General features: G+C 46.5%; 2 protein-coding genes across 10 annotated transcripts in view; one reads left to right on the forward strand and one right to left on the reverse strand.

Annotated features, from left to right (window-relative positions):
- The window catches only part of MEF2A (myocyte enhancer factor 2A), an 81648-nt gene extending 64989 nt beyond the window's left edge, over nucleotides 1-16659 (forward strand). For 6 of the 9 annotated variants that reach the window (XM_085588940.1, XM_085588939.1, XM_077785929.2 and 3 more), the window contains 5 exons: nucleotides 3358-3548; nucleotides 5129-5152; nucleotides 8679-8805; nucleotides 12436-12562; nucleotides 12968-16659. In XM_085588940.1, coding sequence (XP_085445066.1) covers nucleotides 3358-3548; nucleotides 5129-5152; nucleotides 8679-8805; nucleotides 12436-12562; nucleotides 12968-13310 — 812 coding nt within the window. In that variant the 3' untranslated portion in view covers nucleotides 13311-16659. The remainder of the gene's footprint in view (nucleotides 1-3357; nucleotides 3549-5128; nucleotides 5153-8678; nucleotides 8806-12435; nucleotides 12563-12967) is intronic. The other 3 variants (XM_021552597.4, XM_085588938.1, XM_021552596.4) reach the window with 1 other exon arrangement.
- A 369-nt stretch (nucleotides 16660-17028) lies between these two features.
- LYSMD4 (LysM domain containing 4) lies at nucleotides 17029-24465 on the reverse strand. Its single transcript, XM_021552598.4, has 3 exons — nucleotides 24429-24465; nucleotides 22722-23009; nucleotides 17029-19326 (listed from the first exon to the last, which is right to left on the reverse strand). Exons 2-3 carry the CDS (start codon nucleotides 22989-22991, stop codon nucleotides 18823-18825), a joined length of 774 nt encoding a protein of 257 aa, XP_021408273.2. The 5' UTR covers nucleotides 22992-23009; nucleotides 24429-24465; the 3' UTR covers nucleotides 17029-18822.
- Between the last annotated feature and the right edge of the window lie 2058 nt (nucleotides 24466-26523).

Consider the following 26523-nt stretch of genomic DNA (forward strand, 5'->3'; position numbering starts at 1 on the left):
TAATGCACGTTGGCAGGTTTTGTTATCATCAAATCTAATTAAATTATGATTCATATAATTGAGAGCTTATATTTGCATTGGTGTCTGTTTTCCAAAGGACTGTTTTGAACATGATTTCATGTCTGTTTTAAGGAATTAAAGTTAAATAAAACTCTTCCTTCGGGAGTAAAAAGGGGTTGTATTTTTACACATATGTAGGATTTTATATTCTGTTTCGATTTCCAGTTTGAAAACATTTTTAAACATAAACCATTGTCTTTGGGAAGATCTATAGCGGGTACAGAAACAATTTCTGTATTATATGAAATAGTAAGTAGAATTTATGGGGTTATTAAGGCCTCGGTTTGGCAAAGGGCTGTGTAGTTGCATCATCCTGTACTCATTATCTTTTTCTGGCTCCTGACCTTGCTCTAAGAAATACCACACATTTAGTTATTCTTTCACTCTTAACTGATAATTTGATTTTCTTATTAGATTATTAAAAAGAAAAAGGCTTAAAGTTTCATACTAAAAATGAATATTCTGCACTCTTATTGCAGCCCCTGCATATGATCCATCAGATGATCGATACACGCCAGTGTTTGCTCAGTGTTCAGTGCCAGCTCTTTATCACAAAGGGCTGCTATTGGATTCATACCCATAGTATTGCACTCTTAGGAGAGTTTTTACTACTGTTTCTCCCATTTTAATATATTCTAAACACTCCTTTTGAGAAGTGCTCAGCCTTTTGTCAGAAGAAATGCTTTGACTGTGCCCTGCTGCCGCCTGATACTGCGCAGAGCAGGCAGTGGCACAGAGTTTGTTGTTTTTGACAGCACCACTAAAAGCATGAAATGTTTCTGAAGGATTGGCAGAGCCCTGGAACAAGGGCTCAGGAAATGACTGGATTGGGTGTGGAAGAGAGACACTGTCCAGATTTAACACATGGGCTACCGAAATACTTGAACCAGAGACAGGAAATGGTATCATAGGATGGCCCAAAGTGTACAGAACCCCTCTGTTTGTACAGAGTGGGATTGTTGTGCAGCTTAAACTGCTCAGAACTCACAGCCCTGCTGTGGAAAGGTGACACTGACAGCCCCAGTGAGTAATAAAATGCTATTTATTATTGCATTAAAGCCCAGACTTTACTTCCTTTGTAACAGTAAGTTCTTTAAATGCTCTGGCATTTTTGCTGAAAATGGGAGGTGCCATAACAAAGTTTCAGATATAATTTGGTGAAAATTATGCCACTTTCTGGTATTTTTCCTCCCTAGAGTGTTTGCAAATCCATTTATTTTTTACCCTGTCCATTGTGTAGGATGTCTCTCAATCTCTGCAGGCTGGCTGTAACTCATGCTGCTCTCATTTATAATGGATAGGAATTGATGCATAACTGTGTTAACAAAATCATGATTCTACAAAAACCGTCTCTGTTACAGGAACCTTAAGGGTATCACAGCACTAAATTTCTCCTTTTGGCTTGCTGGTTTTTCTATATGACCCAGCTATGGAGAGCTTTCTCCTACCAGTCAAGAGTATATTTAGCTCTAGTGTGTATTCTCAGCTCCAACCCAAGTTTTCAACCACTCCACCTAAATTTTATCACTAACCTAGAAGCATCTGAATAAATTCCACTGTTTTCTGCTGAAGAATGTAGATCCTTTAATCATAAAATCAGTTTTTGCTGTGGTTTTTACTACAGAAGGAAGAATGCTGACATAAAATACTTTACTTTCTGCTGTGTTCCTTCTTTCCCCCATAAGTTCTGAGTTAAAAGTCATATTCCCATACCTCCTATGCAAATGCTTCAGGAAAGTACTAAATTAGAATGACTCCTCCTTGCTCTGTTAACCTTGGAAAACTCAAGGGACATATCAGATCATCCATGTATGGTCAGGCTTTTGGCACAGTGGGAAATCCACATAGTGAGTAAATCCAGAGGAGGCCTCCTCGCAGCATCCTGGTGAATTCCCATCGAGCTTCTCCGTGTGCCCTGGCTGAATGTCTTGGTAGTACCAGGCACCTCCATGAGGTTTTCTGCCCTTGCTGGGATATGTTGCTGTTCTTCCTTCTTGCTGTGCTTTTAAAGGCATTAAAAATGTTGCTAAAGAAGGTAGAATGTGACACTGACAACTTTCTTATTTTAATTGCTTTTAGATTAATATGTATTTAATGCAATAAAATTGGATTGGGCATAAGGGCCTATTCAAATTAGAATAATAATGCAAAATTCATGCCAGCGTGGCGCTATGGGCGGTTAAGAGAGAATTTCCCACACAGTGAACTTTGTCTCACAGACTTTTCCCTGATTGTGCCTATAAAAGCTGCTTTCAGACCTGCAGTGTTAGTGCAAACAGAATGTTACTATGAATTGTGTTTATTTATATGCACACACACAGGTTCTGTAGGGTGAACTGTGGGGTTCCCTGTTGCAAAATTCTCCTTAACAACTTTTTTTCTGTTTGCAGCTGAATAAGGTTTGTGTATTTTGGGAATTGTTGCTATAAATATGATTCTGTGATTGGAATGTGGCTTTAAATTTTTTTCTGAGAAATATATTTTGGTTAACATGATTGGTGTTTCTGTCAGGATGGGAAAATAGAATACTGGACACTTCACTGATTACTGCCTTGGTGCTGTTTTCTGGTCAGTTCTGAGTGTAAGCTAAGGCCTCTACCTTGAGCATATTCAACTCTTGGAGATTTCAGTGCTGAATCGTGGACCTGTAGGATTTGGCTTGTCCAATTCCACTTCAAATGAGTTCCAGGAGTGAGATAAAAACTTTGTTAAATAAACCTATGGGCATAAATGATGTGGATATCTGGAATGAATTTGAAGGGAGAGGATTTGTTCCCCTCATTGTTGCTAAATATAATAATCAAGCAGTAAATACTGATACTGAAATTAGTCCTACAGCTCTTGGAGGTACATGAAGAATAGATTTTAGAAACAGAGACTTTAAGAGCTGATCTTTTGTTCTCACAGGCAGCAATTCAGTGTAGTACATGCTCTCTCTGTGGGGGTGGGGACCAAGAGGGGTTGTGCAAAACCCTCACTTTTCTGCAGGCTCAGCCTGGAGGAGCTTCAAAGGGCAGACTAAACACAGCGGATGTTATTAGAAATAGTTCTTTGGCAATTTGCTCTTCTCAGCGTTTAAGCTGCCACAGCGTGCCCTTGAAGTGATATTCCCTTTCCATATTGATCCTCTGGTCAGAGTGGTTTGTGTTTGTTCAATTGTTCAATACTCGGCCCCTTGTGGGAAGTTTGCTATCGGAAGTTTTACGAAATAAATATTTCATAAGTGGTGCATGAGCACCAAAATTTTGTATTGTCCTTCTCCTCAGCCTTACGGTCCATTCGTTTTTCCTCTTTCAGGAAATGGGTTTGTGAATTCCCGAGCTTCACCAAGTCTACTTGGTACCAGTGGTGGTGGGAATGGCCTAGGCAAAGTCATGCCTACAAAGTCCCCACCTCCACCAGGAGGAGGAAACCTTGGCATGAACAACCGCAAACCCGACCTCCGTGTCGTCATCCCACCCTCCAGCAAGGGCATGATGCCACCACTGGTGAGTTAAAACATTTAAAGTTCTGGGTCTGGCTTTGTGGAAATGGGCTGTTCTGCCCACATGCACAGGGAGGAACTGTCTCACCTGCTTACCATAGGGTACATGAAACAAGGGGTGTTTGTATTCTGGAATGCCACTGATGAAAATCAGAAGTACAGATTGGGACGTGGGGAGAAGTTCAGCTTGTAAGGAATTTTGACAGCTGTAAAACAGCAGTCTGACCTGAATGTGGTAAGAGCACAATCATAGAGACAGGGCTGGGATGGTTGATTTGACATCCCTCTGACTTGGTACTGCGAACTCCGGTGGTTTGGAGGATGTGGGTTTTAAAAAGGGTAATCCATTACTCCGTGGAGGAATGGCTGATCTTATTGGTGATGTGAGCTCTATTAATGTGCCCTACAGCACATTTTGTACCTGTTTTTCCTGGGTCGTAATGGCTGTGGGATGTGAAGTGCAGCTTCTGTGGTGAGGAAGGGCTGAGAGCAGCACTGCTCTGATGTGGCACCGTGGAACGTGACCTTGGCTGTCCTCGGGGCTCTCGTGTCTTCAGCAGAGCCATCAAAGGCTGCTGGGGTGCTCTGCAGTGCTGCTCTGCACTTTGGCATCTGGGCTCCAGTGCTTGTCCAGCCAGGCTGGGAATAGCACACGAGTTTCGTGTCAGCATGAGGCAACCACGGCCTCGAGCCCAGAACAGGTCTTGCAGGAAGTGTTGCTCTGGTTTTCCTTTAATTTACTTGGCCAAATCCTTTGGTCTTAGTCTTTTGCTGCCATGTAGAAATCTTCAATGTCTCTGTGGATGTTTTCTGTATATGGAAGAATGGGCCATAACCAGGAGGAGCAGGATATAAACAACACAAGTACTCTCTGTGTGATTCCTATTTGTCTTTAAGCTACAGCAAGGGCTTACATTTGTTACTGGTACTCATGATGAATAATACCAAATTAATCCAAGTAACAAAAGCTATAATTAGCCTCAGAGTAATGATTCTTGAAAAAAAAAAAGGTTTTTCTAGGAATACTGAAATGTAGGAGAGATAGGAAGTACACTGTCTGATCATTACAGTGACAATTACATTTTTAATTAGAAATAGAAGCAATAATGTAGCTCTGATGTTAGTGGTGCCACAACACCTATTTAATGTTGTGTTGTGAAGAACAACATCATATTCAGGGTTTGTTTTTTGGGGGGGAATTAGGAGATTTCAGAGTAGATGCCGACATGGAATGATGATGGTTGTATTGTGGAAAGTTCTTTGTTGCTGAGCTGGTTTATTGGATCATTGCAGCCAGAGACTGCCGTGCTGCACATCCACGTGGGCAGCCGTGTCCTTGGGGTCACCAAGCTCCTGCTGCACCAATTCCCCCAAAGCCATTGTTCTCAGTACAGCAGGTTTGATGTGACACGAATTTCATGAAGTACTACATTTCTAGCAGTATTATCTACAGAATCAGGTGGCAAATCCACATTATTAATTAAAATGATTGAAAATCCTGAAGCACAAACGTGACTTTTTCTTTCATTTGAAAGCAATGCTATTTTTAGTAACTGTGTTATCCCTCTTGTTTGCTGAGTACAGTCGGAGGAGGATGAATTGGAGTTGGTGAGTTTGGGCTGCTGTTTGCTGAGAGACAGCAAGATGCTGGAAATGTCTTTCACTACAGCTTTTTTAACTGTAGTTTCATTACATATTTTAAATAATTCCAGTGTTCCCTTGGTAGCAGACAAAAATGCATTTGTTTTATCAAACTAAAAACCTGACCAATTCAAGTTGAAAACACGTTCAAAGTCAGCACTTGCCATTTGTAAACTTCTAATTTTTTTTCCTGAAAATGTTTCTGTTTTTCTTGGAGGGAACATTGGAAAAGAGCCTTACAAAGTAACTGTCCATGTGTATAGGATGTGTACTGCCTTCTGTATGAAATACAAATAATCACTTCCCATCCCCTAAATTATTGGAATATTTTTAGGAAGTGGCTTCACTTGTGAAGTTCTTCAGATTGTAACACCAGCCCTGTGTTACTTCTTTCCTTTCAAGGAGATGACATCATTGCTGGTGAGGTCACCTTTTTGGAGGTTAGAATTATTTCATCCTGCGTGAGATTATCAAACCACAGGGGTGTTCCCTGTTTACCAAAAGGAACAGAGAATTGCAAATGAATAATTCTACCTTTTTTTCCAGTGGAAAGATATTCTGCTTTTAAAAGGAAACTCTTGGGATTTGTGTGTTTTCTATTTCTTTTTCCCTGAAGGTTTTAACATTTGGCATTCTCTCTGGAAAATTAATGTAAGGCTAAAATAATTCATAACTTATTTTTAGAGCAAATTTCAAATGGTTTGGCTGCTGTGGCACAAACCAGGCAGAAGATACTGTGTCAGAATCACAGAAAAATAAATCAACCTATTGCAAACCTTGACTCGTAGTTGAACATGGACCTGTTGCTAATATGAGGCTCTAATTGCATGAAAGCATGGAAAATTTAGTGATTTAGATAAATTTCTTGATGAATGCATGCTGCTGGTTGATTTTTTACCTTAAATATGAGAAATAGATGTAAAAAGTAGGGGAAAATGCTTTTTGAAATTCAAATTGAAGTTTTTAAGCATTATTGGGATGTCTTGCTCATCGAGCAGTGAAAGAGCTCTCCCACTTTCCTCTCACCTTCAGAAAGGAGTGTCTGCTTTTCAGTGCAGAAGGAAAGCTCAGTGTGAAAGCAATCAGATACCGTTGGGATGGGATTGGGATGGGATTGGGGTTGGGATTGGGATGGGGGTGGGTGAAAGCCCTTGGCCTGGGGGATTCCCCCTGCCCCGCTCCAGCCGCGCGGATCCGCGTGCGGCGTGGGCCATCTAGTGATGGAAGCGGGACAAAGGAACGCTGCAGGCTCTGCCTCGAACGTGCCAGAGAAACACAGGCTACACCTGCAGCCCTCTGCCTGCTGCTAATTCCTGTCTTGGGAAGCAAATCCCAGCTGTGAACGCCTGCTCTGTGTGGTTGGAGCCGAGCACTGAATGTGAAAAGCAGCCACCAACAGTAGCGGAGCATGAAATAAAGATACTGAATTGTTCCTGCTCCATTTGCACTGGTTAAAAAGATTAAAAAAAGAGATCCTGAAATTTGTCATGAATCTCCAAGGACAACAAATACTGTGCTCAACTAAATATTGCTTAGTGTCTTTGTGTAGCTGAGTGTTCCAAGAATTATATTCAGAAAGAATTTACCTCAGAAAACCACCTTTATTAGCCACTCAAAAAAAAAACCTAGCAAAAAAGCCCAAATCCCATAAGGAAATCCTTTGGTCTGGATTGTTTCCCAGTATATTCCTCTTTACTTTTCCATTATGCAGTAATCCCAACTTTATAGGCAGCCATCCAAGAAAGCTTTGGAGAAAGGTCAATTCCTGACAGGCACAAAAATCTGCTCTAATAACATCTCTTTATGCCAGATAAACTTGGTCTAGGGGAGATTTTCAGAAGTACGTAAGTGATTTAAAGGGATCAATTACAGGAAATCAGAGGGACTTGCTCTGGGAGCTTTGAAACCTGGGAGCTGTGAAGCAGAGTGGGCACATCTGCCAATGTGTGTGTTTGGCAACAGATGCCAAAGAGCCCCCAAATCCTTGGGAGGCTCAAAGGTGGGAATTCAAGAGCAGCCAGACACAAGAGAGATCAGAAGCTCGCAGCTAGTGACAGCCGTGGCTAATTTTAATATGGGAGCTGTGATATATAATTCTTTCTTTAAATGGGAAAGATACAAGATTGATAACCTTCAATTCATCTTCATAAATTTAAGCTTAAAATTGAACACAGCCCCATTTCTGTACCTGCTCATTCTGATATTTTTAAGGGAATGATGCATTTTTAATGCTGCTCTCAAGATTAGAGTGGGAAAAAAAATTAAGTGCTGCAGATCCTGAAATACCTGTGTCTGAAATAAGGGAAAGGAGTAGTAACTTCAGTCTTGTGAAGTTACGAAATGGATCCCTACCAAAGAGATAAGAAACTGCTCCTTTTGTAGCAAATATTTTTTCAGAGATAGAGAGAAGTTTGCTTTAAATTTCCAGTAGATTGAAACCCAGCTCCTTGTAGAAATACAGGGTGTAGAGCCTGCTGCTATTTCTAAAATTCTGCAGGTAAAAGTAAATATCTATTCTTGAAAAATAAAACCCTAGCATTTTCTGTTCTTGACAGTATTTGTCATGGCCAAATGGTGTTGAACCTCGTATTTTTCAGGAAGATTTGCAGTTGCCACCACGGACAGCAGAACATTCTGTGGCAGCAGCTTTGCTGTCTGATGCTGTTCACCACGGTGTTTAATTAATTTTCTAACCAGCAAATTTGGTTAGAGCTTATTTTGAGTGATATGTTTGCTGCAGATGTTCATTCCAGTATACAGGAAAGAAAGACTGTTATTAAAAAGCCAAATTGTGCCCACAGTTAAATTATCTGAAACAATCTAGTTTAGCTGTTTTCCATGTCAGAAAAGCACCATTGCTCTTTGTGAACTCCAGTGTCATTTGCTTGGAAACATATCTGCATTATAACGAGTACTCTCTCAGTTTCTCAGGAACCATGGGAACAGGAAGATTATTTTATCACTGAAGTCTTATCAACACAAATTTAGAAGATCTCTGTGTTCCTTTCAGGACAGGTGTAGTCAGCACAGTGTCAAAACTGGCAGCTGAAATTTGGAAAATTGGATAAACAACTGTGAAGTGGGAGAATCTCTTCTGGTGGAACTGCACTTCACCATCTGCACTAAAACCTCTTTAAAAATAAGACTCAAAGCTCTTAAATCACTTAAGATCTTCTGAGAATTGTTGTGTGTATCCCTAAGAAATTGCTTTTATTTTCGTGTGTCCTACAACGCTAACACTGTTGAAATCTGCATGCTTGCGAAGTGACCCAGTGAGTCTTCAATTAATTTTTCATTTCAGTTTGCCAAGATCGTTTTGGTTGTCTTGAAATATTTTAGCTTTTTAAGCAAACCAATCCTGACAAAAAGGATGTGTTCCTAACTCAAAGATACAGCAGAGCAGCACGCTGCAATGCGATGCTCTGATACACTGGCTCTGCATTTCTGTTGTTCTCCCTGTTCTCACAAGGATTGTTGTTTCCATCCCTTGCAGAACACCCAAAGGATAAGCAGCTCTCAGTCCACGCAGCCCCTGGCCACCCCGGTGGTGTCGGTGACGACTCCGAGCCTGCCCCCGCAGGGACTCGTGTACTCGGCCATGCCCACTGCCTACAACACTGGTAAGCCCTGCTGGGGTCAGGGCTGGGACTGCACCCACTGCACTCAGGAGCTCAGGAAATTCACATTTCTCTCACACCTGACTGCAGTTTCCTCTCCAGTTCAAGTGAAGGCTCTTACTCACCAAAACGGAGCCTGTAGCAATCCTGCCGGGAACTGGAGTGCCTCATGTTTAGGCAATTGCTGATCCTTCAGTACTTCTGTTCTTCAGATGCTTTTATTGTCTGAAAGACCTTAAAACTACTTTTTATCCAAGCTGGGTGTGATGCAAGGCATTTGGTAATGTAAAAGTGATGAGTAGTTTGCTGGTTGGGAAAGTAGTTCGTGAAAGTCAATAATAAGTGATGGAACATGAGGCAACGGGAGCCTCGAGTTGCACAAGGGGAGGTTTAGGTTGGAAATTGGGGAAAATTTCTTCACTGAAAGGGTTGTCTGACTTCCACCAGGGCATTGGTGGAATTCCACCCCCCAAAAGATGGCATTTTGTACAGTTTCTCCACTCTTAGCTTTGAAAGTCTTCACTGCAGCTTTTAGTTTAGCCAGCCAAGCACCTCACATCCTCTTGTATCTTTGTGTAAGGTGCAGGGAGCTAGATTGTCACCCATTGTCACCCACCAGGCAGGGGCTGTGCTGGGACCCTGCACTCCCCACGCCCCTCAGCCAGGGGCTGCATTTGCCCTACAGCAGCTCCAGCCCAGCTGTTGGAGTCAGTGCAGACACAGCTGTCCTGAGGGGTGCAGAAGTTGGGCTGCAGGAGCAGTGCCCTGGGCAGAGCAGGGGCTTGCTTTGGGGGATCAGTTAAGTGTGAGTAGCTGGATGTGCAGGCCTTGGTTTGACTCTTGCCCCAGAGGTGGTTCAGCTCTCGTGTTCAGTGGCTGCTCAGAGCAAACCCTTCTGGTCCCTGCTCAGAGGAGCCTCACCTGACACAATCCTTCTGTCCAGGATGCAGTTTCAGGGAGCAGCTGGCTGCATCCCTCACTCAGAACAACCTGTGAGCTGCTGGCTGAAACAGCAAAAGCTGAGAGGGGCTGGAATCTCAGGAAGCAGCAGAACCAATGGGAACTGATGTTCTACGTATTGGACAAGTGCTGGGGTGTGATTTTCAACTCCAGCCCATTTCCTTTGATAATACAAATAATTTGTGCAAAGGTTTAGCCTTTAGTGGTTTTCACACACTTTAGAATCGTTTCTATTAGATTGAACCTTTCAGGGGATTTGCAGGAAGAAATTTGATGTTGAAACTAAATTGTTGCCTGGGGATTCTCAGGGTAGTCACCACTTACAGCACAATTTCAGTTTTGCAGTTCAAGGACTAAGATAAAATTTAAATACCTTAATTGTTTTTCTGGATTGATAAGGTTGTTTTTTTCAGGACTGGGAGGGATAGCTTCAGCTCTTGGATCCTTAATTAAAATGCTGGATACCAGTTTTCCACAAATACCCTATTTTATATAATCTGTTTGGTATTCTGTAGACTGTTGGAGGAAGGGCCAGAACTGACTGAGTTACTGTCTCTAAAACCGTCCAGGCATTTAAAAAATATATTCCAACCCCCTGCAATCAGTTAATTAGTAATTGACACCTGAGCAGAGCACACCAAGCCATAAATAAATTCCTGGCTTCAGGTCAGTTGTTTTGCAGAGGTACAAACTGGCCAGTGCTGCTTGTGGGGGTCACAGCAGTGGTGGTTTCTGTGGTGCAGAAGGTGCTCTTGTGTGTACATCTCACATCAGGTCACTCCTGCAGCAGGAGTGTCCTCCTGCCACTGCCAGCAGATATGTGATTATTTAGGGAATTAATAATGCAGCTAATTGTCTAGTGACATATGTGCTCGTTGGAAAAATACCTCCTCAAAGCTCTGTCACCAGACACGTTCTGTCTGAAGTGTCAGAAGTTAATTGTCCATGGTCATAAAAGCTGTAATTGCAGTGGAAAAAAATTACATGGGAGCTGAATTCCTGTCAGTGTTTCCTTCAGGTCTGCTTTGACAAATCCCATCAGCCCAGCACATCCATCTCCAGGGTGTGCCTGGGCTGCACTGGGCAGGTGTTGGAAGCTTTGGCTTCTGGCTGCCTTGAAGGCTCAGTGCATGTCTGGGTCACTGCAGGGGCTGCGCAGTTGTTATTTTTTCTTTATATTTTAAATTCAGTTTTAGTCTTACAAAAGGGGCTTTTTGGGTCAATCATCTTGGGACAAACCTTTCTGAAGCTGTGCAGAAATCCATGTGAGGGTTTTCAGAGTTTCAGTAGAAGTGACAACTGAGAAGAAATAAAAAGGCAGCCCAAGGAGCTTCACCTGCTGGGAGCAGCTGGGACTTCTGAGGCCTTCAGGAAGGTTCTTGCAGGGATGTCTGTGGCTCACTGGCAGCACGGGACCCTGCTGGCCCTGGATTCTCCTCCCAGGATGAGCTGTTTTAGGGAGATCTAGAATTTATCCACTGCAGACAGGTCAGAGCATGGGAGGGGGAGATTTTTCAAGAAGGCTCATCTCAGGAGAGAGAGAGAGAGAGAGAGAGAGAGATTGTAATGGTGGTGGCATTTTAGGACAATACTGTAAAAAAACCCCAAACCCCCCAAACACAAATCAAAGCCTAACCCAGCTTAATGGAATGTTTGGTTCCTCTGGTGGCAGTACAGCCTGAGTTTGGCTGCTCACATTTTGTCCCATTCTCAAGAGACTAAAAATTATTTTAAGGAAGATTCATTAGAAAATAATTAAAAGCAGAGAAGAGTTTAACTTTGTTTTCAAACCTGAAATAAAACGTGAGTGATAATGATCAAGTGTAAACAACTTCGGTTCTGTGAGTGAAGTGAGGAGTGAGGGAGCCCTGCAGCAGCCAGAGCCACCGGCTGGCTGGGGTTGGAATAGATTTGAGCCCTCTGGGCTCCATTTAAGTTGAATTTCTAAAGAATGGTGTTTTCTTGCTCCACACAAAGAGGTTTCTTCTGTTCCTGTGATCTAGAGATGACAGTTTGATCATACCCTGAGGAGTGCTATTGTGAGGCGGGGAGGATGTGATGTGCTACAGCAGGATTGCACTGAGGAGTCCCTGTGCCTGCCTGGGCAGCCAGTGCTGTTCAGGGCTTGGGTTTGGGTGGAGGTTGTAGGACCAGGAGCTCTGTGGCACCTGAGCCCCCCAGGGTACCTGTGTCTTGTCTGAGGAGCTGCCACCTCGCACCTGGGACTGAACCACAGACCAGTGTCTGCAGTGAATTCAGGGCAAGATCCTGCCTAGTGACTCACATGGATTCTTCCCTTTTCATTTAGTTTTGAAATGTCTTCAAAAATGCTAAGTCTTACTGTAAGGTGCACACCTCTGTATATACACTGCATTAATGTGTTGTACCTGTGAGTTTGGAATAGGCTTCCAGACGGCAACATGGAGACTCTGAAAGCAGATTGCAAAAAAAAAAAAAACAAAAACCAAATTTCATTTGGAGGCCTCTGTACTGTGGAGCTCCCTGTGAGCTTGGCAGGATTGCTCCCAGACTTCAGAGTTTTCATGTTTGGATTCCTTTGGAGCAGCTGCCTTTATTTGTTTTGGGCACAAAGCCTTTGTATTTGTTTATGTATGTATGTTATATATATCAATCCCCCTATACATTACTTTGTTATTTGTTTTTCCCCCTTAGATTACTCCTTGACTAGCGCAGACCTGTCTGCCCTGCAGGGATTTAACTCCCCAGGAATGCTGTCCCTGGGGCAGGTGTCTGCCTGGCAGCAGCACCACCTCGGTCCCGCGGCCCTCAGCTCTCTTGTGTAAGTACCCAGGGCAGCGCGGGGGGGCTGGAGCAGCTGCACCAAGGAAACGCTCAGCACATTTTAACCTCTTGTCTGTGCTGGAAAACGTTTGTGTGTTGGGCTCTTTGTCCCTTCAGTCACCTCCAGCCAATGAGCTGTGTCCCTGCAGGCTCAGCTTCTCACCAAGGGGGCACCTGTGCGGTGACTGAAATGTTTGGCAATGGAAAATACTTGTTTGTTCTGAACTTATGTAAATGCAGCTCAGACCTTTAATTAATGCTTTTTTCACCTTTGCTCTTCCCAGTGAACTGCATTTATTTCTGTGCTGAGCCCCAAGGCCTCGCCACGCCAGACACGTGAATTGTCACTTAGTTTTCACTTTCTGCACTTTCTTATTGGCGCCTTTCGGTTTTCTTTCCCCAGCACTGGCAGCCAGCTATCTCAGGGTTCAAATCTCTCCATTAACACCAACCAAAACATCAACATCAAATCCGAACCCATCTCCCCTCCCCGGGACCGCGTCACCCCCTCGGGGTTCCCGCCGCAGCAGCCGCAGCCGCCGCCGCCGCCGCCGGCGTCGCGCCAGGAGCTGGGGCGCTCCCCGGTCGACAGCCTGAGCAGCTCCAGCAGCTCCTACGACGGCAGCGACCGCGAGGACCCGCGCAGCGACTTCCACTCGCCCGTGGTGCTGGGGCGGCCGCCCAACGCCGAGGATCGCGAGAGCCCCTCGGTAAAACGGATGAGGATGGACACGTGGGTGACATAAACCCGCCGTGTCGCCCTCTCAGCTTTGTGTTCTCAAAATGAACTGTCCTGACATATCTAAATTTATAAATAAGGACGTGAATAAGTATATTTATATGTATATACATACGTGCATATATATATCTTCACATGCATATATATGTGCTAGTGTGTGTAGCATACACCAATCATCAGGCACTTACGACAAACTCTTGTATAGCTGCAGATGTCCCTTGGTAAAAGTAACAGAACAATCCCGTAGGTTTGATCTCTAGTCTGGCACTTACCTGGACTCGTGTGTGACCCCAGCCCGGCCCCGCGCAGCGGCGTCCCCGCAGTGTCTCCTCCTCCTCCACACCCACCCGAGCGAGGGCTCGCCTGTAGTACCGTCCCCGTGTGTAGTCAGCTCTATGGTTACTCGTAGTTAAGAAATAATTGCTTTGTAGCAGCAGAGCAGTAGAAAAGCAGGAAGAAGAAAGCAATACTGTACATAAACTGACCTTTCTATTACCCAACCTGGCATGGGTCTCTATTGCAGAGGGTGCATGGAGAAGGGCTGATGCTATAAGAAATAAAAAAAATAAAAAACAAAAACCCTGTTTTGCACGTGCAAAAAAAAAAAAAAAGTGTATTGGGTCAAAGAAGTGATTTTTTTAATGAGTGAAAGAGAGCATAGAGAACTCGCATGAAATATTCAGAAAATATTAGCCTAGAAAATAGAACATTAACAAAATAAAATTAATATATTAAGTTATAATTGGAATATGTTTGACAAATTTGTTTTTACGTTCATACCTTTGAAAAATATAGAAACGGATTTTAGCTCATGTATATTTTATATTAAAGAAAACAATACCCTAATGAATTGAAGACTATATATAAAGTTATATACAGTACTTTTGAACACATTCTGCTATGAATTATTTATATAAGCCAAAGCTGTATGTTGTAGCTTTTTTGTAGAGTATAGTTTTATCTTATTTTGACTTTCTAGTTTTTGCTTTCAAAGATGAAAAGGAAAAACTTGCAGGCGGAACCTTGGGGGAAAAATAAGCCATGAACACTTATATGTAAATTTAAATTTGAGCCAAACTCTTTGTGTATATAGCATCCTAAATATATTATCACCTTTGGTGTAAGTACCTATGTATTGTACGGTCACCAGATTAAAAAGTATATTTTTGTGGATTGACGCCAACTTGAAACAAGGCGAGGTCCTTATTAAGTAGAGTATTCACTGTTTAATATTTACTATTTTGTTAAATATACTGTACTTTCTTTGGATTTTAATTATTATTAATATTATTATCCAGATTTTTCAGAGGGTGTATAAAGGGGTTGGCCCCCTCACTGGTGGTGAATGTGTGCCGTTCAATTGTAATCTCTGTGCTGTATGGTTAAGCTTCATTATACATTTTATATATATGTATATAAATAGCAAAGTGGCAAAAAAAAAAATCCGGTGTTAAGTTCATCCTGCATAAATATAAAAAATCTGTTACAACACATTTTAAGGCATCATTTTAAAGCTGCCTCTTCCAAGGAGGAAAAAAAACCAGTGGAAAAACTTGACCTAATTTCTCATGATAGGGAAATGACACATATCAGAGGAGCACAAAAGGTTTTGTGAGTTGGCAAGTGGTTTGGGAAAAATTTGCAGCTTCCAGGAAAGAGAGGGAGGAATGCAGAGCCCCCTTGTGCCGCGAGACTGGGCTGGGAGCAGCTTCGGTGTTGGATGCGGGGCCGTGATCCCACCGTGCTCCCGGTCACCTCCAGGCTGGCAGTGCTGGTTCTGGGTGGAAGCTGCAGAGCTGTGGGATTGCCCAAACTCTTCAGAGTTAGCCCTGATATTTATTGCGTTTTTTGCTTGGGCTTTCCATTATTTTTGCAGTTAAAAATCCCTTGATGCTCTAAGGGCGGGTGAGAAGGGCGGTGTCCCTGTGGTACCTGTGGCCTCCAGCCCTGTCTCGGTGTCCTGGCAGCGTTCAAACCCGCGGGGCTCCAGCGCCCTCCGGCCCTTCCCTTGGAGCCGCCTCCCCGTCCTGGGCTCATCCCGGCTGGCAGAGGCTGGAGCCAGAAGGGACACGTTCCCATGACCATGGTGTCCCCAGTGACCGAATTCACTTGCTGCTCCCTGGAACCTTTTGCTGCTCTGACCAGTGATGTGAGTTCCATGATTTATGCACCTGTATGAACTTTGCTGTACATCCGAGTGGGAGTTCTGCATTCACATTTACTGTCTATTTTCTTGTGTGCCTTATCAGATGGCTTTGCTGACTGTATCTCAATAGTCTTTATTTCTATGCAGGTTTTTAAACAGTACTTAACTACTGTTTTCTTAAAGACAAAGCTACACAAGGGTTAGAGTTTGTATTGAAATTGCACCAATGAATTAAAAATAAAAATAAAAATAATCAGTTCTAAAGAGCTGGGCAAGGGAGTGGCCCTGTGCTGCCCCAGCCCCGGCAGAAACGTCCTTCCACGGCCCTCCGGTCTCGGGGAGCCCCTCCTGCCACCGAGGACATGGGAATCCTGGTTTTTAATAACAAGTAACTCACTTTGAAACATACTTTTTTAGAAATTGTAAAAATGTTTTATATAAAAAAAAAGAGATGACATAGCACAGATATTTCAACAGGTTAAAAAAAAACTTTTTAAAATTATCTCTGCTGACTGAAGTGCAAGTGGATCCACTCCTGGGCTGAACCCAGTCAGGTCTGAATGATTTAAGATTTTTATCTCTGTTGTGACAAATCACCTCCATCCTCGAGCTCTCACGATAGTTTTGAGAACGCCACGTTGTCAGGGACTCGTCAGAGAGAACTGCTTTAGCCTTGCCTTCCCTCCAAGGACACTAATGCATCAGAAACTTGCGAGTTACTGTGCGCACAAGAAATACATAGTAAATAAGGAACAAAACAACTCCTAACAATTGATCCTGGGCAGAAGTTAAATCCGAATGTGAAAGAAAGACTTAACCAATGTAAACATTTAAATCTTAGTAGAACCTTTCTTCACTTTGCTGTGCAAGAGAACACTGCTTTGCTATATTTAAAATGGCTTTTTTAAAAGAGATTTATGTATTTGGTAAATGTTTGTAGTCAACAGTTCACAAGAAGCTGTTCACGGTTTAATGCTGATAAGCCGTTTGGCGGCACAAGCTGGACTTTGTTGCCATCCTTGAGACGAATCTTTTAAGAAAAAAAATAAGTTAATCTCAATTTTTTTCCCTGAATGTGTTGTTTTTTCTTCAATATACAATAAATATTCTAGTGAACTTTTTATCAAATGGTTAAGAAAATGCTAGAGGTTGTTGTAAAATATTTGTATCCTGCATTCACTAAAGTAAAGATACTGGCTTTTACTGTGTACTCCGGCCTCTCTCGTGTTTGCAGAGCACTGGTCCCGTCCGGCGCGTCCTTGCCCCCTCGGGGTGTCAGTCCAGGTGTGAGCTGCTGGTTTTTAACTGCAGCCATGAGGATTTTCATTCAGACACACGCACTTGCCACTGCACCCATGGACTGATGTCCACGAAGAACCTTTCTATAAAACATGGAGAAATGGGCAGATGGCCAGGGTCCATTGAGAGTGGAGAGCCCAAGGCCAGTCCTGCCTCTCCTGCTCCTCCTGCTGCTCCCACTCCCGCTCACTGCAGGGGCTGAGGTGAGGCTGCAAGGGGCCCCTCTTCCTAGGGCAGGTGCTCAGCTGTGTGATAGCAAATAAAGCACAAGCTCTGCCCCTTGTGCTTTTATTTCATGTGGCTTTATTTAAAAATGTAAGAACCACCCCCTCCCCAGAACAAAGAGATACAGATCTTCACAGAAGAAAAATACAAATTTTTGTTCAGTATAAGATACTTTGGAGTGTTCATTTATAAAATTAGATTCCCACTTTTGAGAGCTGCAGGGAGCACAGGTTCTCATTGTAGCAGCACATGGTTGTGCCTGTGTGGGGTGGGGTCCTCACCTTGCTGGAGACACTTCAGTCCTCCCTGTCCAGGCAGACACTGCCAGGCTGAGGCCACAGCTGCACAGCAGCAGGTGCTTGTGCCACAGCCCCTCTCCAGGCCCTGCTCTGCCCCAGCCAGCCTCGGGCTGCCTGGGGAAGCTGGAAAAGCCCCGAGGTGCTGCTGGCAGCTCGGAAGCTGCAAATGGGGCTGGGCCCAGGTGGGGACAACGAACAGCAGCTTCCTGCACCTGCCCACCAGCGCTGCCCTCAGTGCAGCACCAACAGCACCTGCCCACACATTTAGTGGTTGGTTCCAGAAAAGCCTTCACCTCTGCCCACAGGCCCAGAATTTGCTGAATCAAATTTCTGAGGCAAGTTCTTCTCTTTAGCAAAGCTCCCGGGGCCTCCCTTGCTGCTCCCTTGCAGCAGGTAGTGTTCGCTGAGCGGCCCTGAGGAACGCAGCCCTGGGGCTCACTGATGCCTCCACTGGCCTGCAAAGCTTTTCAGTGCATGTGGCCAGTTCACAGAAACCTGCCACAATCAGCAGCTTCAGAGTCCTCTCCTGGAAAGGCTTCACCCTTCTTTCTTCTTGGACTTCTGTCCTGGACCTTGCAACCTGCACCCAGCTCAGCACTCCCACTCAGGCTGCACACGAGGAAGTAATTCCATGACTGAGCCTGGGTGTCTGAGAAGCACCACTATAGACTAGTATTAGTATTTTTTAGCAAATAATACTGACTAGACCTCCTGCCAGCAAATGAGTCCTTGAGAAGTGCCTGTGACTCCTCTTTCGTGCTCTGCTGTCCTCATCCAACACCCCCTGCCCACCTGGGGCCCTGCAGGGCTGAGCAGCACCCTGGGACAGCACGGATGTGCACTGAGATCTCTGACCTCAGGAGCCATCTCTGAAGGATTTCACTGAGGTGAAGAGGTCTGGGCTTACCCTTCCCGGGGTGGGCCTGATGCATCCGAACTGAACACAGCTCAAAGGTTTGCTCAGGGGGGTGACAAGGTGGGGTGCTGGCAGCGTCACTGTGCCCTGGCACACCCAGCTTAGAGCCCCAGAAGGCATCATTTGGGTCAAAGAGGCCAAAACTACCATGGCCTGCAAGAGACAAAAATGACACCCCTGAAAAGAAGCACCCCCTGCTTCTATTCCAGCAAAAAGTTTCCTTAAAATGCAAACAACCCCTAACTTTCCAACCACATTAATACTGCACTCTCTAGCTCAGCAGCAATTTGCTTCTAGACACGGCATTAAGAAATACCTGAAGCAACCATAATGAGTAAATTGCTACAAAATACTTTCCCTCAACAGAGGCCACTTGGGTGATGATCTCCGTAAGCAACAAAGCATCCTTGTCTTTCCATCAAAATCACATCACCTCATTTTCAGTCAAATTCAGGATTACATCATCAGCTACTTATAAAAATAAAAATCCTCTGTATAGTTGTATCCCCTTGGCTGCACTTGAGTCAGTCACGAGCGTAAGGGCCATCAATACTGCTGGAGAGGTTGAAGTGGGCTGCCCTTTCACCTTAGGGTTTTTTTTTCCTACAACTGAGCCTGGTGGTAATTTCCCTTCCTATCCAGCTGTTGAAGCATTTGAGTTTGTCATGTTAGAGGTGTGGGCCACCAGGGCTTGTGTTTTAAAATAGATGATATAGAACACCGGCAGGACGATTCCTATCAGGAGCATAATGAACACGGCGTTCCACCACTGGATTCCGCAGTCCGCACCGTTCCCAGCGTCCCGCTTCCCTGCCTCGGGCAGGGGCCTCTTCAGCGCCTCCCCGCCGTACTCCGCATTCAGCTGCACCTCCACCTGCACGGCGTCCTGGATGCTCTGGTCGATGCCCCTGAAGTACTCACGGAGCCGCTGGCCGCCGGCGGAGCCGCCCGCGCCGGGGTCGGGCTCCGGCGGCTCCACGCGCGTCAGGCCGGGCTGGGCGGGCCCCGCCGCGGGCGGCCGCAGCGCCCCGGCGCTCTCCGTGAGCAGCCCGTGCGGCCGCACCGGGATCTTGATGGACTTCAGCGCGTACAGGTCCTGCTCCCGGATGAAGTTATTGACGCGTTTGATATCCGCAACCTAAGGAATCCAGAAAGGACACAAACAGTGAGGGCAGGACAGCCCAGGAGTGAGGCAGGAAGCAGCTACAAAACCAGTGTGCAAGGAGCTCTCAGGGAATAAAAGCAGGCCCTGAATGCAAGAGGTTTGATGTTCTGAGATTCCCCAGCAGTTCCAAGGGTGCTCCAGTTCCTGCAGGACAGAGGCAATCCCCTGTTAAAGCAGCCTACAACCTCCACCTCTTGTACCTGCTGTATTTTGCTCCATACTGCTTTTCCTTCTCTTTGCTTTCTTTGCCCTTCTCTCAGTTAAGGCAAGAAGAATCTTTTTAACGAACAGATCCTTTTAAAAACTATTTTCATACCTTACACATGAGTGCTTAAGGTGAGAGCACAACACCAGTGTGAGCATCTCCTGCTCAGGAAGTTATTTCAGAGTGATCAGAGCTCCATTGTGGGAGCACAGCAGTTCTGAGAGCAAGGGCACAGCCTGGAGAGCAGGTGAGCATGTCCTGCATGAGCATCCTCTGCTCAAGGAACACCTCTCTTCTGCAGGACAGCAGCTCATCCAGCCCATTCCTCCTCAGCATGTCCTGCTGAAGGACAATCACCTCTGTGCTCCTGTCACACCTTTCGTGGTTCCTGTGTAGGGCTCCTGTCTGTGAGCTGTGTCCCCAGCCAGCAGCAGAAGAGCAGTGAGAAGCAGCCACACGTGCAGCATCAGACACGGACGGGCAGTGCCAGTGCAAAAGACAAAGGCAAGGCAGCAACTCTTATTTAACATTAACTAAGAGAAGATGCTTAATCCAGTGGCCACTCACAGCCACCCAGCAAGCACAGCAACTTCTCAGTTGCACTAAACCCTCTGCCAAAGGAAAGGAACATGATGTTAGTGTGTGCCAGGAGCTCTCTGCTGCAGCCAAGGAGATGTGAAAGAACCTTGAGGAAAAGGCTGGAGGGCACAAAATAAAACAGCGAGAGCCAAAGCAAAGAGAAAAGCAACACAAACAGGTAAAGCACTTCTCATCCATCACAGCACAGAGACACAGTACAGGGACTGTGCTGTCCTCTTCAGAAATCACAGCATAACCTGCATTCACTGCACACTCACACGCTTGAGGCTGCCAAGGAAACTGGGGAACTAAAAGAGAAAAAAAACCACTTTACTTCCTAAGCTCAGAGGTAGAGAGGAGAGGAGATGGAGGCCTGAAACGCATGTTAACTCTGCAAAGCCTGAGAACTCTGAAAATGGCACATTTAATCCAGAATCTGATCTGGGGACCCTGAGGCAAAAGGAATCCTCAGTCGCGGCTTTGAGCTCCTCACAGCCAGCCCCAGTGTCAACTCTGGACTAAACCCTGCAAAATTTCTTAGTTATGAAATAACAATCTCACCCAGAGCATCCTAACTGAGGTGCTGCTTCAATTTCTGGATTTGTTCCAATGAAAACAAATTACTGGGACAGTAAATATCCCCCGTGGTGTCTGCAATCAAATACTGCAGTGTGGTGCTAAGACTCTAGAAACAGAAAGTGGAGCAGCACTCACACAGAAACAACAAACAAAGCTGATGGGAAGCATGCGAGAGACTGGGCTGCACAAGCATTTAGGCTTATTTTCTGTACTCATTTTTTTGGCTGCAGTGAGCTCCTCTTGTCCCAGCTGAAGAACAATGCCAAAAGCAAGCCAGGACTATAAATGGTCAAGAGTAAAAATGAGAATTTTGAAGTGCTTTGCATCTCTGCCAACTTATCTGTGGCACATACGCAGAGTTATTTGTTGTACTGTCTTACTATCCCCTCCCCAAGCAGATTCTGAAACCAATGTCAAGTTCTCATTGATTTCAAGGAGAAGTTCATCCTGGATTTTTACACGTATTTGCCTACATCTCTGTGGTTACTGTTCTCACTGCTATCCTGGTGACCTTTCAGGAGCTGTTTAATTGTGCAAATAAAATAAAACACACGAAAACCGCCATGCCAGTCTTTAAAGAGACAAACATACAAATCTCCTACAATAAGGATTTCTGTACCTGTTCAGTTTAACTGGAACACGTCAGAAGTTTCTGGAAGGGAGGGAGGCAGCAGGACAGTTTTTGTCCTGTGGGAGGATGTGGTCCCTTCCATCAGCTTGCTTTTCCCCTGGGCAGGCCCAGCAGCCTCCAGAGGGGCTGGAAGGCTCCAGGAGTGAGGCAGCAGAGGAGCAGCCTCAGCGGGGACAGAACTGGGCCCTCTGAGTGACAGTGCAGAGGCACAGCAGGAGTCTTCACACCATAAACCAAAGAACTGTTCAGAATCTCCCTCCTCTGAGTTCACCCAACTGCTGTGAGTCTGCTCAGGTGCTGCTGAGAGCAGCACACAGCTCCAAACCCAACCAAAGCTCAGCTCTCCTGGGGCCAATCAAGCCCTATTCAAGTCCTACCAGACTCGCTTCGCCACATGCATCGGGCTCGTCAGCAGTACCTACAATGGTGTCTTTTTCTGTTTTGTTTTTGTTTCTAAGGGCATGGGAGGGGAGGAATTGCTGCAATCCCTCTAAGGCCTCTTGCCTCAGCTGCACCACACAGCTGCTGTGTGGTTAAGCAAGACAGACTGCACTGGCAGGGCAGCACTGGAGCCAGAGCTATATCATTATCCCTGCTGTGGTCACCAGCCAATTGTTTCATCGTGGAACTCTGAAATCACAGTCCAGCTTGCAGATAAAGGGGGCTCTAAAAATACAGCTCCAACTGCCGAACAACGGGAGGCTTCTAATGTTCGGTACAGGTAATTAAACTCTCCAGCAGTTTTGCTCTTTTTTGGAACAAAGAAAATGTGCTGTGTAGTTGTTCCAGCTCAGAAATCTCACTGTGTACATGCCCTCCCTCTTGCCCACAGGCACCTGAACTGTGCACGCTTTGGGATGACAGCAAACAACCAAAACCCACACACAGACACCTGGACTTTGGGACTGAACTTTGGCACCTCTCCACATGCACCCGTTAGACTCAGACCTTCCTTGTAAAATGTAAGCTCATACCTTTCAAAAAATAAACAAAAAACCTCACCCATAACTGTGGTGTTTCTTTGTACTGCTCAATTTGCTTCAAAAACTCCAATGTTCCTTGAGAGCAGAGCCCTGGCCCTAATTTCTACACTCGGCTCCCTAATGTTTGCCCTCACTGAAATAACTTAGTACAACCTGCACTTAGTCACCAAAATTAAACAGGGAAGCAGGTCAGGCAGGGTGTGAGGCTGACAACATCTTGCCAGGCTGTTGGCTGAACAACTCCTTTTTGTGTTTGTCAGGGGTTATTTTTACCTTTCTCCAGTTTTACCTGGACAGTGACCATTCACACAATACACAGAAGCAGCAGATCACAGGCCAGCTTCTGGAGCCGCTGCAGCCCCGGCATGGCTCACCCCGGGCACAGCCTCACCTTGCAGCCGTACTGCAGGGCCAGCTTGTTGAGGCTGTCCTCCTGCGTGAGCTCCCTCTCCAGCAGCACCACGTCCCCCAGCCGGGCCCGGCCGCTGCCCCGCGCCTGCTCCTTGCCCCTGGGCCGCAGTTCCATCACGTTGAGCTCCTCCTCCGAGGACTCCTCCGAGTCGGAGCGGCCATTGGGGAACACGAACACCTGCCTGCCCGGGAAGGTGTGCACAGAGGCAGGAGCCTGGAAGGGTCTTGTCCGGCTCTCATTCAGCCTCATCTTTCACAGCAGCAGCACCTGGAACAAAACCCAGACACTTTCAGCTTTCTCAAGAGCAGTGTTTAGCTCTCAGCATGAAAAATTCACAGAATGCACAGAAAGCTGGCAGGCGTGAACGCTCACCACACAAAGGGGCAAATTCAGAAGTGTTATTCTACCAGCAATATTAGAAAAGCCATGTACTCAAACTGCAACAATCAGTAATTTTTTTCTAAATTTGTTTTTGGTCTACCTGTGAACAAACCACCTTATAACTATGTTGCTCAACATTTTAATTGCTACATTCTATAGATTCATTCAAAAAGCAAAAAAATGCTCTGAGTAAACTGTCTTTAATTACGGTCAAAACATACATCAGGTCTACTAACAGACATTAAAAACTGAGAAAAGTTTTCCTTTTCCTAAGTCCTTACCTCTCTACACTTTACGAATCCACATTCTAAGTTCTTGGAAGAGCACTTTTTTTTTTTTTTTTAAATAAGGACAGCTCATGCTACACTTAACTTCAACCCGAATAACAAGGCTTCATTTTATTGCATAAAGATTACAACCTGCCTGAGCACTTTAATTATTGCTCAGCCTACAGCTGCAAGTTCGGGTTGTTTTTTTTTTTTTCTCCTTCGATCCTCAGCTCCACAAACAATTTGTTGTCAGGATGAGGTATAGGTAAGAAAACCCCACACTGTTATGGATCCGTGACCTTAACGTTCCCCATCTACCCCTAAGGGGTTTTTCAGGTGAAACCAGTAGGATTTAATGGCATTTCCTCGGCCCCGGGCACGGCACCCAGAGCTGCGGGCTGGGCTCAGCTGTGCCGAGGGCGTTCAACAGGCAGGACCAGGCAGTGGGCCCCCGGCCTCGCCCGCACGGCTCCCCAGGGCTGCCCAGCTCTGCCCGAGCGCCTCTGGCCCCGTCAGCACTTCAGGGGCACCCCCACGCCTCAAGGGACCCGGTCCCCTCGGCATTTCGGGAGAGCCTTCAGCGCTCAGGGCGCCCCGCTGCCCGCGGCACCTCGGGGGTCCCGCTGCCCTCAGCGCTGCAGGTGACCCCAGCGCCCCAGCACTCGAGAGTCCGGATCCCCTCAGAGTGCCCCGCTCCCCTCCGGCTGTCTCGTTGCCCCAGGGGCTCCGCTCTCCTCAGCGTTTCACAGGATCCCGCTCCCCTCAGGCGGTCCCGCTCCCCTCAGGCTGTCCCGCTCCCCTCAGGCTGCCCCGCTCCCCACAGGGTTCCCGCTCCCCTCAGAGTGTCCCCGCTCCCCTCAGAGTGTCCCGCTCCCCACAGCGTCCCCGCTCCCCCCAGGGTTCCCGCTGCCCTCAGGCTGTCCCGCTCCCCTCAGAGTGTCCCGCTCCCCACAGCGTCCCCGCTCCCCCCAGGGTTCCCGCTGCCCCCAGGCCGTCCGTCCCGTTTCCCACCCCCCCCAGCGCTCCCCTTACGGACCCGCCGCCATCGGCCCCGCACCAACCTGGCCACGGTCTCGCCCAGCGCTCCTCCCATTGGCTGGCGGCGCCGGGAGGCGGGACCTCAGCGCGGCCCGGCCAATGGGAGCCCGGGAAGGGCGGTGGGGAGGGAGGGGATGAGCGGGCGGGGCCGGGCCGGGCAGGGGCGGGGCCTCGCTTAAAGGGACCGCGGCACCCGGGCCGGGACCGAGCCCGGAGCGCTCGGGGGGAGCGGGTCACACACCCGAGAAGGGACAGGTCACACACCTGAACAGAGATCGGGTCACACACCTGAACAGAGATCGGGTCACACACCTGAACAAGGGACATCACACACCTGAACAGATATCAGGCCACACACCTGAACAAGGGACTTCACACACCTGCAGAGCCCCGGGTGAGGTGCCACTGCCCCGGGCCATGTACCACACCTGTACAATGGGTCAGCTCACACACCTGAACGGCGGGTGATGTCACACACCTGAACAACAGGTGACATCACACACCTGTACGGCCATGGGCGAGGTGTCACTGCCCCAGGACATGCCACACAGCCGTACAAGGGGTCCTCTCACACACCTGCAGAGCCCTGTGTTACAGTAACATCTCAGTTATTATATTGTCAACATGTAATAACAGATATGTCAGTATTACAATGTGTCACTATTACAATATGTCCGTTTTACAATGTGTCTGTATTTCTCCACCACACTGCGTCTGCAGAGCTGACCAGCTGTGCTCCACACTGCAGTGTTTGCCTTGGCCCACCCTGACTCATGGCTGATGTTTAAAAAACAAGCTCAGGCCACACTGCCAGCAAGTTCCACATTCAAAGCTTTTCTGGGGTGCAGGGACAGGAGAAATGATGTCCTCCTTGCCAGCTGTCAGAATTAAGCAGGCACTCCCTGAGGTGCCCACAGGGTGAAAATCTCCTGCAGGGACAGCCTGGGGTAGGCTCAGCCCGGGGTCTGGCTGCTCTGTGCCCTAAAGGTGATGGACAAAGCTGCTTTTAAGTGAAATTAAAGCTGAGTGCAGCCATTGGCCATCCCTCTGCCTTCCCCTGTGCACCCCAGTGCTGCAGGCAAGAGGGGAAGGCATTTCCCCTCCAGCTCTGGCCACCCCTGGATTAGATACAACATCAGCTGCTAAATGTGACACGCTGAGAGGAAAGAAGGCTCCTCACGCATCAAGAATTTCTTTAAGCAACAGCTGTTCTTCACAGTTCTTACCTGTCCACACACCTTCATGGGGCTGAGGGATTTTGGCAGGGATGGAAGGGTGCTGGGAGAGTGGCCAGGCAGGACTGTGGCTGAGCCAGCTCCCCATCTCCCAGCAGGTCACAGGATTTCCTTCCCTCCATCCCCGGGCCAGATCATCCCAGAACAGATGACTTTGGGCTTGGGCAGCTTTCTGGCCCAACAAAGGATGGGTTTAGTCTGCTGGTGAGGGCTTCACAAGAATGGGGAGTAGATGAAAGGTGCCAAAATACCTTTCTTGAGCCACTTGGAGCCCCTCTGTGACTACCGAGGTTCAAAAGTTACAAGCACTAATCATGTTTTGTCAAACAGATCCAGGTTACTCAGGGTAACCTGTGGAACCTGGAAAATAAACTGCTGAGGAAATGCTGGAAATGTGGGGGAATCAACCAGACTTTGCTGCCAGGGCTCAGTCTGGGCTGGATTACTGTCCTCGATAGTGTTGAACAAGAAATAACTGTTTTGTGGGAGTGCTGATGTTAGATCTGGGTCAATTGCATGGGTGATGTCATCATTCCAAATAATTGGAATATTTTTGTAGTTAGCAGACAGATTGTGAGAGCTGCACAGCCCCAAACAAGCAGAGTCTGTCTGAGAGCTCAGTGGTTCAGTTATTATCTACACTCAAGCAACACAAGGGTCATTTGTGCCCTGAATTTCAGGAAGAATCCTCCTGCCCTGACTTAGATCAACACAGAGCGTGACAGAGCTGAGTCTGCTCATTTGCACTCAATCCAAAGAGCAGTGTGTCCATGGTGCTGGGCACCAGCTGGAATTCACATCCATGCCAGCAGCTTCCCAGAGTAATCCCTGTGATAAAGAATCAAAACTTTCATGAAG

Source organism: Lonchura striata, chromosome 10 (assembly GCF_050655825.1).
Source record: "Lonchura striata isolate lonStrDom1 chromosome 10, ASM5065582v1, whole genome shotgun sequence".
Lineage (NCBI taxonomy): Eukaryota > Metazoa > Chordata > Aves > Passeriformes > Estrildidae > Lonchura > Lonchura striata.

Bases quoted from the DNA above. Each gene is read 5' to 3' on its own strand.
- LYSMD4 (XM_021552598.4), bottom strand. From the start codon at position 22,991: ATGAGGCTGAATGAGAGCCGGACAAGACCCTTCCAGGCTCCTGCCTCT. The intron at 19,327-22,721 runs GTGAGGCTGTGC...TGGATTCCTTAG, and splicing joins CCCTGCAGTACGGCTGCAAG to GTTGCGGATATCAAACGCGT.